At 48.2% G+C, this 13,136-nt stretch overlaps 1 protein-coding gene across 1 annotated transcript in view; it reads right to left on the reverse strand.

Moving 5' to 3' along the window:
* VPS53 (VPS53 subunit of GARP complex) overlaps positions 1-13,136 on the reverse strand; it is a 168,980-nt gene that overhangs the window by 12,844 nt on the left and 143,000 nt on the right. The window contains exons 18-19 of the mRNA XM_073023847.1: positions 10,030-10,178; positions 5,974-6,043 (exon numbers count right to left, since the gene is read on the reverse strand). Coding sequence (XP_072879948.1) covers positions 5,974-6,043; positions 10,030-10,178 — 219 coding nt within the window. The remainder of the gene's footprint in view (positions 1-5,973; positions 6,044-10,029; positions 10,179-13,136) is intronic.

Consider the following 13,136-nt stretch of genomic DNA (forward strand, 5'->3'; position numbering starts at 1 on the left):
GGAGCCTCCTACAGTTCTTGGGGACATGATGACTATTGATAGTGATGAAAATTTGAGTAAATAAGAAACAGGCCCACACTCCTAGAAGACAAAGAACCATGTGAACAAAACCACAGATGTGAACCATATTGGTCCCACCAGAGAAAGTTCTTCACTGAGGTGGCACAGGGGAGAGAGCTCAGGCTACCAGGAGGGGTGGACCAAGGTGGACACATGTTCTATTTCTTTTTCTTTTTTAAAAAATTAGGTATAACTTTCACAGAGTACACAAACACCACGTATGCCGTTCGATCAACGTTCAGATGCACGCACACACTGCTGCCTAACAGAAGACAGAGCACACTTCTGGCATCTCTGAAGCCTCCCTCACGCTCTTGTCCAGTCAATGCTCTCCTTTCCCTCCCAACAAACTCTCCTGCTCTCTATCACTGTAGCTTCTTTCCTGCTCATCAACCTGCTGTGAACATTCGTGCACATGTCTTTGGTGGTCATAAAGTCCTCATTTCTCTAGGGTGGAAGCTACTCAAGAGTGGAACTGCTGGATCATGGGGTAGGCATATGTTTGGCTAACGCCTAGGAGTTTTCCAACGTGGCCACGCTCACTTCCATTTCTACCAGCACGTAGGAAAGTTCCAGCTGCTCCACATCCTTCCCAACACTTGGTATCATCAATCTTTTTTTTTTTTTTTTGAGACGGAGTCTTGCTCTGTCGCCCAGGCTGGAGTGCAGTGGTGCGATCTCAGGTCATTGCAAGCTCCGCCTCCCGGGTTCCTGCCATTCTCCTGCCTCAGCCTCCCGAGTAGCTGGGACTACAGGCGCCCGCCACCTCGCCCGGCTAATTTTTTTTTTTTTTTTTGAGATGGAGTCTCGCTCTGCCGCCCAGGCTGGAGTGCAGTGGCTGGATCTCAGCTCACTGCAAGCTCCACCTCCCGGGTTTACGCCATTCTCCTGCCTCAGCCTCCCGAGTAGCTGGGATTACAGGCGCCCGCCAACTCACCCGGCTAGTTTTTTGTATTTTTAGTAGAGACGGGGTTTCGCCGTATTAGCCAGGATGGTCTCGATCTCCTGACCTCGTGATCCACCCGTCTCGGCCTCCCAAAGTGCTGGGATTACAGGCTTGAGCCACCGCGCCCGGCCAACCCGGCTAATTTTTTTGTATTTTTTTAGTAGAGACGGGGTTTCACCATGTTAGCCAGGATGGTCTCGATCTCCTGACCTCGTGATCCGCCCACCTCGGCCTCCCAAAGTGCTGGGATTACAGGCTTGAGCCACTGCGCCCGGCTCATCAATCTTTTAAATTATTATTGACAGGGTCTTTCTGTCACCTGGGCTGGAGTGCAGTGGTGCAATCATAGCTCACTGCAACCTCGAACTCCTTGGCTCAACTGATCCTCCTGTCTCAGCTTCCTGAGTAGCTAGGACTATAGGCATGCGCCACCACACATGGCTAATTTTTAAACTGTTTTGTAGAGATGGGGTCTTGCTGTGTTGCCCAGGCTGATCTCAAACTGCTGAGCTCAAGCAATCTTCCTGCCACAGCCTCCCAAAGTGCTGGGATTATAGGCAAAAGCCACCACACCTGGCGAAGGCCTTAAGTACTCGAAATAACCAATCCTTTCTTTTATGGTTAGTGCTTTTAATGTTTTGTTTAAGGGATCTTGCCTAACCCAAGGTCATAAAGATATTCTCTTATATTGTATCTTCCAGAAGCTTTATTGCCTTGTTTTTTAGAGCCATAATCCATCTGGAATTAATTTTCTAAAAATGGAGATATAATTCAAAAACCATAAAGTGTACCTTTTGGAAATGTACAATTCAGTGGTTTTTAAGGTCTATTCACAAGGTTGTGCAGTTGTCAGTGTGATCTGGTTTCAGAACACGTTATCACCCCAGAAAGAAACGTTTACCTGTTAGCAGCCATTCCCATCTCCCCCTCCTTCAGCCTTTGCCAACCATTCATCTACTTTCTGTTTCACGGATGTGCCTGTTCTGGACATTCCATAAAAGCAGACTCACACAATAGGTGGCTTTTCCTGTCTGGCTTCTTTCGCTTAACATGGTTTCAAGGCTCTTCATGCTGTAGCATGAATGGATACTTTATTCCTTTTAATGGCTGAGTAATATTCCCTTGTATGGATAGACCACATTTTGTTTATCACCAGCTGATAGACATTTGAGTTATTTCTACTTTTTGGCTATTATAAGTGGTGCTGCTGTGAATATTTGTGTACAAGTTTTTGTGTGAACACATTTTTTTTTTTTTTTTTTTGAGACGGAGTCTCCCTCTGTCGCCTGGGCTGGAGTGCAGTGGCCGGATCTCAGCTCACTGCAAGCTCCGCCTCCTGGGTTTAAGCCATTCTCTTGCCTCAGCCTCCCGAGTAGCTAGGACTACAGGTGCCCGCCACCTCGCCCGGCTAGTTTTTTGTATTTTTTAGTAGAGACGGAGTTTCACCATGTTAGCCAGGATGGTCTCGATCTGCTGACCTCGTGATCCACCCGTCTCGGCCTCCCAACATCTAACTTTTAAAATCATCATATCAATTCACACACACACCCCCCTGCTGGGATTCTACTGTATCTATAGATAAACTGACACAGGAATTAGGATTGAATTCTATCTACAGATTAATTTTGGAATAATTTACCGCTTCTTAAATTGTTATTTAGTTTTTATTGGGCAGCCTCCTCAGCCACAGCAGGCTCAGACAGACTCCACATTTCTTTCTTTTCGAATCTTTCTTATCAATGAACATCAGCGATACTGTCATTTTAAAGGTCTTTGTGGATTCTGCGTCTCAATATTGTACAGTTTTCTGTGTAGAAGACTTGTATATTTTTGATAGATTTACTCCTAGGTATTTAACGTTTCCTGATGTTATTGTAAATGATTTCATTTAAGGCTGGGAGCCGTGGCTCATGCCTGTAATCACAGCACTTTGGGAAGCTGAGGAGGGTGGAGTTTGAGACCAGCCTGGGCAACACAGGAAGGCAGACCCTGTATCTACCAAAAAAAAAAAAAACAGCCAGGCGTGGTAGCACATTTCCTGTAGTCCCCGCTACTTGAGAAGTTGAGGCAGGAGGATGGCTTGAGTCCAGGAGTTGAGACTGCAGTGAGTTATGATTGTGCCACTGTACTCACTCCAGCCTGGGCAACAGAACAAAAAAAGAAAAAAGTATTTCACTAAAAAATGTTCATTTTTACATTGTTTGCTGCTGGTATATAGAAATATATTTTAAAACACTTGCCTTACAGCCAGCAATCTTGCTAAATTTATCTTATTTATTTATTATTTTTTTTGAGATGGAGTCTCTGTCACCCAGGCTGGAGAGCAGTGGCGCAATTTCTGCTCGTTGCAACCGCCCAGGTTCAAGCAATTCTCCTGCCTCAGCCTCTCAAGTAGCTGGGATTACAGGCACGTGACATCTCACCTGGCTAATTTTTGTATTTTTAGTAGAGACGGGGTTTCACTGTGTTGGTCAGGCTGGTCTTGCACTCCTGAACTCGTGATCCGCCTGCCTCGGCCTCCCAAAGCGTTGGGATTAAGGGTGTGAGCCACTGTGCCCCGCCTGCTAAATTTATATTCTAACAGTTTATCTATAGATCCTTTTAGATTTATCACTCATAATCACATATTCCATGAAAAATGACAGCTTAGTTTCCTCCTTTCTAATCTGTATATATTTTATTTCTTTTAAAAATACTTTATTTTTTACCTGGTTGTCCTAGCCAGGACTTCCGACAACATGGGACAGAAATGGTGACGGCGGACATTCTTGTCTTATCCTTAATCTCAAGGGAGCGAAAAGCTTTCATAGGTGAACACAGCCATAAGACTAACTAATGACCCTACAAATCAGGGATGAGCCCGCAAATCAGGATGCTCTGAAGATCACAAACTAGCAAGAAGCATGATCCACATTGGTGCAGGTCAGTTCCACGTGCCCTTGCAACCGCTCGAGGACTCTGGGGCCCAAAGATAAGTAACTCACTCCATACAGTACTCGGAGAACAGAGAGCAGAAAAATGTCTCCCATCCCAGTTTCGGCACAAGTATTAGAGCAAAACCTCCACTCAGGACCTGGCATCCTTGTGGCAAGGCAGACACAGCTGAGGTGGGGCTAAGTCTTAGCTTCCAACGCCACAGCTTTTGTTCAAGTTTGGATGGCAGCCGCTCCATGACCGGAGGCAGCGTCTGTCTCAGTCTGGGAACACGGCTGAGCTGACTTGATTCTGATGGTCCTGCTGCCTGAGTCAACACGCCTACAGCTACATGGCTGCTTGCATTTCAAGACCCAGACATCAGGGCAAATACAGGCCCAGCTAAACATCAACTCGGGTGAGAAGCCTTCAGGGGCCATGTTGCCCTGTAGTTCCCACCCACGCCCTCCCCAGTTCGGGCCTGTCAAGACCCACACTCCCTATCGCCCATCGGCACTGGCCCGGGGTCTGAGGAAGTAAAACTCTAGTTCCAGCAGATGGTTTTCTCATCCACACCTCAAAACGGAAGTAAACAGAGGATGCTGATTGTGGGTTTGTTAAAAAAAATAACAATGGATGTAACCACTGGATGAACTGGCATTTTTCTGAAGATATTGGCTTTGGGTCTGAGCTTACTATAATTACTAAAATACTTTTTTTTTTTTTTTTTTTTTTTGCAGAGGAGATGGCGTCTTACTCTGTTGTCCAAGCTTCAGTGCAGTGGCACAATCACAGCTCACTTCAGCCTGGGTTCAAAGAATCCTCCCACTTCAGCCTCCTGAGCAGCTGGGACTGTAGGTGTGGACCATTGTGCCTAGCTAATATTTTATTTTTTTGAGAGATGGGGTTGCACTATGTTGCCCAGGCTGGTCTTGAACTCCTGGCCTCAAGTGATCCTCCCATCTCAGCCTCCTGTCACTGGGATTTATTCTTTTTTTTTTTTTTTTTGAGATGGAATCTCACTCTGTTGCCCAGGCTGGAGTGCAATGGTGCGATCTTGGCTCACTGCAAGCTCCACCTCCACCTTCAAGTGATTCTCCTGTCTCAGCCTCCTGAATAGCTGGGATTACAGGCATGCATCACCACACCTGGCTAATTTTTTTTTTTTTTTTTTTTTAGATGGAGTTTTGCTCTTGTTGCCCAGGCTGGAGTGCAGTGGTGCGATCTCGGCTCACTGCAACCTCTGCCTCCCGGGTTGAAGCGATTCTCCTGCCTCAGCCTCCCGAGTAGCTGGGATTACAGGCACCCACCACCACGCCCGGCTAATTTTTTGCATTATTAGTAGAGACAGGGTTCACCACGTTGGCCAGGCGGGTCTCAAACTCCTGACCTCAGATGATCTGCCCACCTCGGCCTCCCAAAGTGTTGGGATGACAGGCGTGACCCACCACACCCAGCCGGTATCCCAAGGTTTTCGTGTTTTTTTTTTTTTTTTTTTTGAGATGGAGTCTCACTTTGTCACCCAGGCCGTAGTGCAGTGGTGTGATATCGGCTCACTGCAACCTCTGCCTCCCAGGTTCAAGTGATTCTCCTGCCTTAGCCTCCCGAGTAGCTGAGATTACAGGTGCCTGCCACCATGCCCAGCTAATTTTTGTATTTTTAGTAGAGATGGAGTTTCACCATGTTGGCCAGGTTTGTCTCAAACTCCTGACCCCAGGTGATCCGCCCGCCCAGGCCTCCTGAAGTGCTGGGGTTACAGCATGAGCTGCCATGCCCAGCTACCTCTTATTGGAGTGTGAGCACTAGGAGCAGGGCCCTTTCTGTGGTGCTTGCTGTGTTATACCCTGCACCCAGAACTTAGTAGGCATTCAAACAAAATTTTTAAAAATAAATGGAAGAATGAATTAAGAAATCTTCCGGGTAAGTCATCATACTGTCCTCAAACAGGGACATCATCAATTTTATTCCTGCCAAGTAGATCTGGACTATAAGAACATGTGCTTGATCTACAACAAAAGCTGCCAGGCAAACGCCTGATACTAAGTTCATCTCACCTGTTCTGCTCCCACCATGCTGATTGGCTTGCACTTGAAGAGGTGGGTGATGAATTTGGGAATGAAGGAGCTGTGGATAAAAAAGAAGTGACAAATTAGGCTTATTCTTTCTTGAGGAAAGAAATGCAAAAACTTTTTTTAAGGTTCCACGTATCTCCATGAAAAAACCTTTTTTAACGAAGAATGGAAGTGGACTCCACTGTCTCCCACCAGCACCTATTACCTTATTTTTCTTCTGAGCGAAGCCCTGGTTTTTGGGTTTGTTTAGTTACATGAGGCCCCGGCAGGCCCGGGAAAACCGGATCCATCTTAGACCCCCAGTGAACTCTAACTATTCTCAGCTGGTCAGAGCACGGCATTCCTTTGGTGACTATTGTGTGTCCTGAGAGGGGATACGATCGAAGCTGACCCAATCAGACTGGATGAAAGGACTACAGGCACCGTACCTGGCTAATTTTTAATTCTTTTGTAGAGGCAGGATTTCGTTACGTTGCCCAGGCTGGGCTCAAACTCCTGGCTTCAAGTAGTCCTCCTCCCTTGGGCTCCTGAAGTGCTGGGATGACAGGCGTGAGTCACTGAGCCTGGCCGGGCTTCCTTGATTCTTCATTCTCTGTCTCCAGCCTCATCCTGCTAAGCCCTGGCCTCCCTAGGCTTCAACCCAACCAAGCTGCTTGCAGATCCCAGGATTCTGGGGGCTATTTAATGCCTACACTGCTCCCCCGCCAGGACTGCCTTTCCTAGAAGGGGTTTGTGGGTCAGTACACACGCACCTCTCAGATCCTGTTCAACCGCGTCTCTAGAAAGCCTTTCTTCCATTGCCTTCGCCGTACTCTCCATGGAGTCCGCAGGCCTCCACCCTCACATCTAACCTACTTCATTATGCTCATTTGCCTACAGGTCCATTTTGCTTCACCTGACTGTTAAGGCACATGAAGATGGGGGCCATGTTTATTGGGCCAAAGCATTTAACTCTGGGTCTGAGACACAGGAGACGCTCAAGTGAATGCACACTGAATACATCATACTTTTTTTTTTTTTTTGGAGACAGAGTCTCCCTCTGTCACCCAGGCTGGAGTGCGGTGGCGCAATCTTGGCTCACTGCAAGCTCCGCCTCCTGGGTTCAAGCCGTTCTCGTGTCTCAGCCTCCTGAGTCGCTGGGATTACAGGCACCCACCACATCTGGCTAATATTTGTATTTTTAGTAGAGAAGGGGTTTCACCATGTTGGCCAGGCTAGTCTTGAACTCCTGGCCTCAAGTGATCCACTCGTCTCGGCCCCACAAAGCGCTGGGACGACAGGCATGAGCCGCCGCGCCCGGCCGCCTACCACGCTCTGAATGTCAGCTAGGTATCAGCACTTTACCGGGAAGTTACTATGTGATTTCTCATTTTACCCTCCCGACCACTATTGTGAGATTTGTCTCATCATCTCCTCGATGAATGGAGGAGGATCAGCTCCGTGGATGAGGGAAGCTGCTTGTGGTTCAACTGCAGTTTCCACCAGGCTATGGATTCTGATGTCTCAGTAGGAACAGCTGCTATTGCTTAGACAGCAAACAGAGGTAAAAGGAAACATCTATGGTTTTGCATGGGTGGGGTAGAAAGCAAGCTAAGGGAGAGGAAACTGGAGTCCAGAGATCGGATCTGGAGGTGACTTGTGATCAGGAAGGAGAATAAACAAGGGGCTATTTGGAAGGAATTCCTCAGTGCTGGAAACCAAAGCCAGACAAGTAACATGAGACTGAACTCATGACCAATGGCAACTGTGCACACAATGGTTTGTAACCTAAATTGCTTCACATTAGAACATGCTCTGGGCTGGGTACAGCAGCTCATGCCTATAATCCCAGCACTCTGAGAGGGCGAGGCAGGCGGACTGCTTGAGCCCAGGAGTTTGAGACCAGCCTGGGCAACATGGCAAAATCTCATCTCTACAAAAAATAGAAAAATTAGCTAGGCGGGGTGGTAAGTACCTGTAATCCCAGCTATTCAGGAGGCTGACATGGGAGAATCACCTAAGCCCAGGAGATGGGGGCTGCAGTGAGCTGTGATCGCACCACTGCACTCCAGCCTGGGTAACAGAGTGAGACCCTGTATCGAAAATAAAAAAAAAAGCTTTGGCTGTGCCCCTGAACTGGCTGTCTATACTACTCTACAGGTGGGGTGGAGGGAATACGAGGACCTGACACATGTCCTGTGGGAAGAAGACCAAGCAGTGTGCTGGGTAACTGCCAAGGGCTTCTCTGGGCCATCAGGGCGGTGGTGGCTGCTGCCCTTGGCCAGGGAAAGGTCTCCTCACAAGCCCACCTCTGTTAAGTGGGATTTTACCAGGATGAGAAGGCACCATGGATGAAAACAGAAAACCACTTCCTAGATCCCAGGCTGAACGATTCCAGATGTGAGGATGGGCATCCAATTCCCAGTACACTCAACCTGGGCTTAGCAATGAAATTCAAGGGCTCTGAGAGAATGTGAGGCTGGTGCTGGGAGACGCTGGGACTGGCTAAGTTAATCGACTCCTCCTTCACTTAATGTATAAGCTCAATGATATGACTGAGATGGGAGACGCTGGGACTGGCTAAGTCAACAGACTCCTCCTTCACTTAACGGAAACTCAATCAGACCCCGGAGCACCCACCCTGGAGATTTTCAGTCACAGTAAATTTTTACAGAGACGCTGCTTCCTCCAGCAGTTATGGGGAGTGTCACAGTGTGATTTATCAGCAGCGCTTCTTACATGCTAATAGGCACCCAGGGAGTGAGGGAATTCCACCTCCTGGTCCGTCTGCCATCTGCAAACAGTAATGCCTCCCTGGAGAGTCCACTCTATACTTTCTTGACAAACTAGAAAGTAAAGCTGACACCACAAGCCGCTCCGTAACTGTTAGTCCTGAGGGGTTCATTTGTGAGGCAGAGGGAAACCACGGGAGATTTGGGGAAGACAGAAACTTGGAGTCCTGAATCACTAGCTGGGGCCTGGATGGGAACAACTCAGATACAGTAGCTTGGCCTGGGCTGACCCTCCTGAAGCCCTTCCCTGAGAAGTCTGCCAAAATGCTTGCTTGATAACTGGTCAGAGGAGACACTGACCCTCAACCCCGCCTGGTAGCACGGGAAAGGGTGCTAAGCCAGATGGTGATCGGCAAAGGACCAAACTATTTCCTCGCTTCAAAACTCAGGGCAGAAATGGCCACACCCGAGGACACAGCAGGAAGATGCCGGCTCAGGGTGAACTCACCTGCCTTGGCCATAGAGCTCCCTGAATTGGGCATCCCAATTTCTAGTGCCTTCCTCGGAACAAGAGTGTGTCCAAGTATTAATAGATAAATTCTAGTAGCCATGGTAAAAAATACCAGGGGGAGGGAGGGGGAAGAAGGCTCAAAAGAAACAGAACTGATGGCTCCTACCCTTAAGAGGCATTTATAAGCCACTCAGAGAAACAGAATGCATACAGGGAATCCCTGAAAAAGGATTTTAATCATCCAGTCCTGGGCAGGGGGTGCGTATGCCTGCACAGTTCAAAACAACGTAGGCCCCATTCATTTTTGTTTGCCTTGACGTGGCTGGGGACTGTACTGCTGTTACTGTTGCCTATGACTTTAAGTAGTAGATTTAGTTTTATTAGTAAGCTTCTTCTGTGTACAAATTAGAATTAGTACTGCAGGCACCAGAACGAACCCCAGCTGGATGGTACGGACACCCAAACTGTGAGGGTGCTGGTGGGAAGTATGGTTTTAAAAACAACCCAGTTGAGTGTGACACTGAAATGGCGGCCACACGTCACTGTCCATTTGTCCAGACCCAGGGAAGGTCCAGCACGACGTCACAGAGTCCGGGTGACAATGCCGTGTCGAAGCAGGTTCATCTACTGTAATGAATCTGCCACTTTGTGTGTGGGGTGTCGGTGATGGGAAGACTGTGCAAGTGTGGGGGTCATGTACACAGGAAAGCTCTGAACTTTCTGCTCCATTTGGCTGTGAACCTAAAACTGTTCTAAAACATAAAGTCTATTAAAAAAAAAAAAAAGAGCCCAGAGATGAGAGTGCCCAGGACTCACTTTGCAAATTTAATGCAGAACTGAGTGAAGTACTTGCGTGTGGAGGCCAGGTTGTCACGGATGATGGGGACGTTCTGCTTGATGTGCAGGATGACAGAGGTGACGTAGGGGCTCTGGTCCCCAACGTGCTCCACGTTCTGCCACTGCATCTGCAAGGGAGAAAGGACGAGGTGCTGAATCCCTCGCAGGAGAACGGTGTTGCCTGTTGCTGGGGAAGGGAGGGGCTGGAGTGGAAATCAGGTCACAGCTTTGGTATCCCAGGAATCAGGTGCTTTTGTCCTGGGGAATTTCTTATTTGTTCGTAGGGACTGACACTCAGGACAAAAACAAGTGTGTCCAGTGGACCCGACAGTGAGGTTGACCCAAGCCCTTTCCTTTTCCTGCCTTGTCCCCGTCATGCCTGAAACAGCCTTCCCTTCCCAGCTAAGCTACCCACTCGTAAAGGATCCTGTTCTCCTGCCGAGTGCCCCACAGCAGGGGACCGCAGCAGGACAGCAAGGAACACCCACCCCCAAGCTGACTGGCATCCTGGGAGATGAGAGCGGTGGCTGGGCTAAATGACACGAAACCTGGAGGGGAATTCACAGACCCCTTTCTCTCCAGTCAACTGGGAGTAGTTTGGGATTCTTTAACACAGAAGACTAGAAATGATGTGACGTGTGGGGACGAAGTTACTGGGAAGAGGTGCAGATGAGATAAGATCGTGAAACTGAGTGGCACGTACATGAGGCTGACCATATTGTTTCCTCTACTTTTGAATATATTCCAAAATTTCCATAATAATACACTTGAAGAGGTATGCGTGTAGAATCTTCCACTCCTAAAACCTTTGGGATCATGTCAGGATTTCAACAACGGGAAGGGAAAGAGAATCTCTGGCAAACACTCGGGTGGACCAGAGGGTAAGACGGAGACATGGGGAACAGGGCGGGAGTCAGGCGCAGGGGGAGAACATTGCTGAGAGCACCAAGGCGGTCCCTGAACAGGCTGTGAACAAAAGTGACAGACCTGCTCCAACCTGAGCCCTAACGACAGGCTCTGGAAAACACCTACAGCAAACTGGCTGGATTCCTGACTCCGTGGCACTTGGCAGCACTGAGACCTGGGAACAGAAGGAGGCAGTGCTGCAGTGTGCCATCCCTGAGGCGGCATGCAGGGGACGGGCACAGCACCAGCTCCCCGTCTGCCCCAGGCTGGCAGGGAAGGGCACGTAACCCCGAAGAGTGGGGATGGTCTGGAGGGTTCTGCTGAGTCAGCCTCTCACAGTGGAGCTGGATGGGCTGTTAAAGAGATCCTAAGCCAAACACAAACCATATAATATGTTCATAGAAGGAGGTCAGTAGTTCTGAGGCCCCAGTGTCTCTGGCAAGAAAACACTATTTTTATAGAACTCCTGGGGAAAGGAAAAATTCAATACTGAGAGAGCTTGTTTAAAAGAATCACATCGCACGTGGATGAGTCCCCAGCCATGGGAAGCTCAAATGACTCCTAATGCTTTTTCAAATCAGGGGATATTTGTATTCTAAAAGCTTCAGCGATGTGTACACACAGAACCACAAGAAAGCAGGAAGGGACCTCCATCTTCATTTCACAGATAAGCAAACCAAGGCCCAGAGATATGAAGAGTCTTATGCAAAGCTTCATAACCAGGCTCCACACAGGAAAAAGAACTCTAATTTATTACTGGGAAAAAACAGAAACCAACAATGAAGAAACAGTAGAAAGGTCTAATATGAACTGACTTAATACTCCAATGTTTTGGTTACGTGAAATGTTTTCCTCATTATCTTTTCTCTTACGCAAGAGGCTTCTTTTTCCATTGGATTCTGAAGATTTGACCCATCCACACAATGAGCATCCTAGGTGATTTTACATGAGCTCACAGGGTGAGGCCAAAATCCAGGTGCTGTCAGCGTTTCCTGGGCTCCGCAGCAGGACTCGGAGCAGAATGCTCCAGGGAGACACAGCGACCTGGGAGGGTTTGACGCCCCAAAGCCCATTGACGCAACGCTCTTCCACAGAAATGACTATTACTTTCCAGGCTGGCAGCTTTGTGTATTTCAAAATCTCAAAACAGTTTATCAGCAATGATCGAAACATGACAGTCCTCCATGAAAGGAGGTGGTGACGTGCTCTGTTACCAGTTACAAAGTGACTCAAGCAAGACCGAGCAGGGGCCGGGATTTCTTCAACTTCCACGGGTTATTCCGCACGCTCATCACCTAGCTCCTCGATAGTCACTGGCCAGGTCGGTGCGTGTCCACATTTGGAAACACGTGGAAAGAGCTGAGTTGCTTTAATACCCTGGTCAGTCACGACTCCACTGGTCAAGTTAAAACGAGTATTAGCAAAGGCCAAATGGATTCATGATTTTAAACTTAAGTCAGCTCAGTGAACTAAGAAAGGGATTTAAAGTACTAGAAAACAATAAAAGGTGACCTTATTTTTAAAATATGTGGCACACGCCTATAGTCTCAGCTACCAGGGAGGCTGAGGCAGGAGGGTCACTGGAGCCCAGAAGGTTGAGGCTGCAGGGAGCTGAGATTCTACCGCTGCACTCCAGCCTCAGATGGCTGATGCTCGCCGTCATCCATCATGGATGACTGAAGGTTTGGGTCACAACCTGAACTGCCTGAGACAGCTATATTGAGACCGAACCTCGCAGGTCACTTTGCCCGGCCCTAAACATACATCATCTCATTTACTATTCATACATGATCTCACTTCGTTCTCACAACAACCTTGTAGACGAGGAAATTAAAAAGGCTCAAAGAGATTTGGTATCTTGCACAAAATTTCACAGCTGGGACAACCAGGTCTATCGAAAGCCCAAACCCCACACCAAGGTGCTTGCTAGACAACTTCCCCCCGGACCCACCCCCACCCCCCACCCCACCGCCTTTGCCTGCAAAAAAGAATAAAAGCACTTAACTAGGCCTTTGTTCAAGGTAAGGCCTGTTTCTCAAGGAGAAGCGAATGAAACACAGTGATCAAGCAAAGGACTCTTTCTTTATTTATTTTTTTATTTTCAGACAGAGTCTCTGTTGCCCAGGCTGGAGTGCAGTGGTACAATCATAGTTCCTGGCAGCCTCGACTTCCTGGGCTCC

The sequence above is a fragment of the Chlorocebus sabaeus genome, chromosome 16, assembly GCF_047675955.1.
Source record: "Chlorocebus sabaeus isolate Y175 chromosome 16, mChlSab1.0.hap1, whole genome shotgun sequence".
Lineage (NCBI taxonomy): Eukaryota > Metazoa > Chordata > Mammalia > Primates > Cercopithecidae > Chlorocebus > Chlorocebus sabaeus.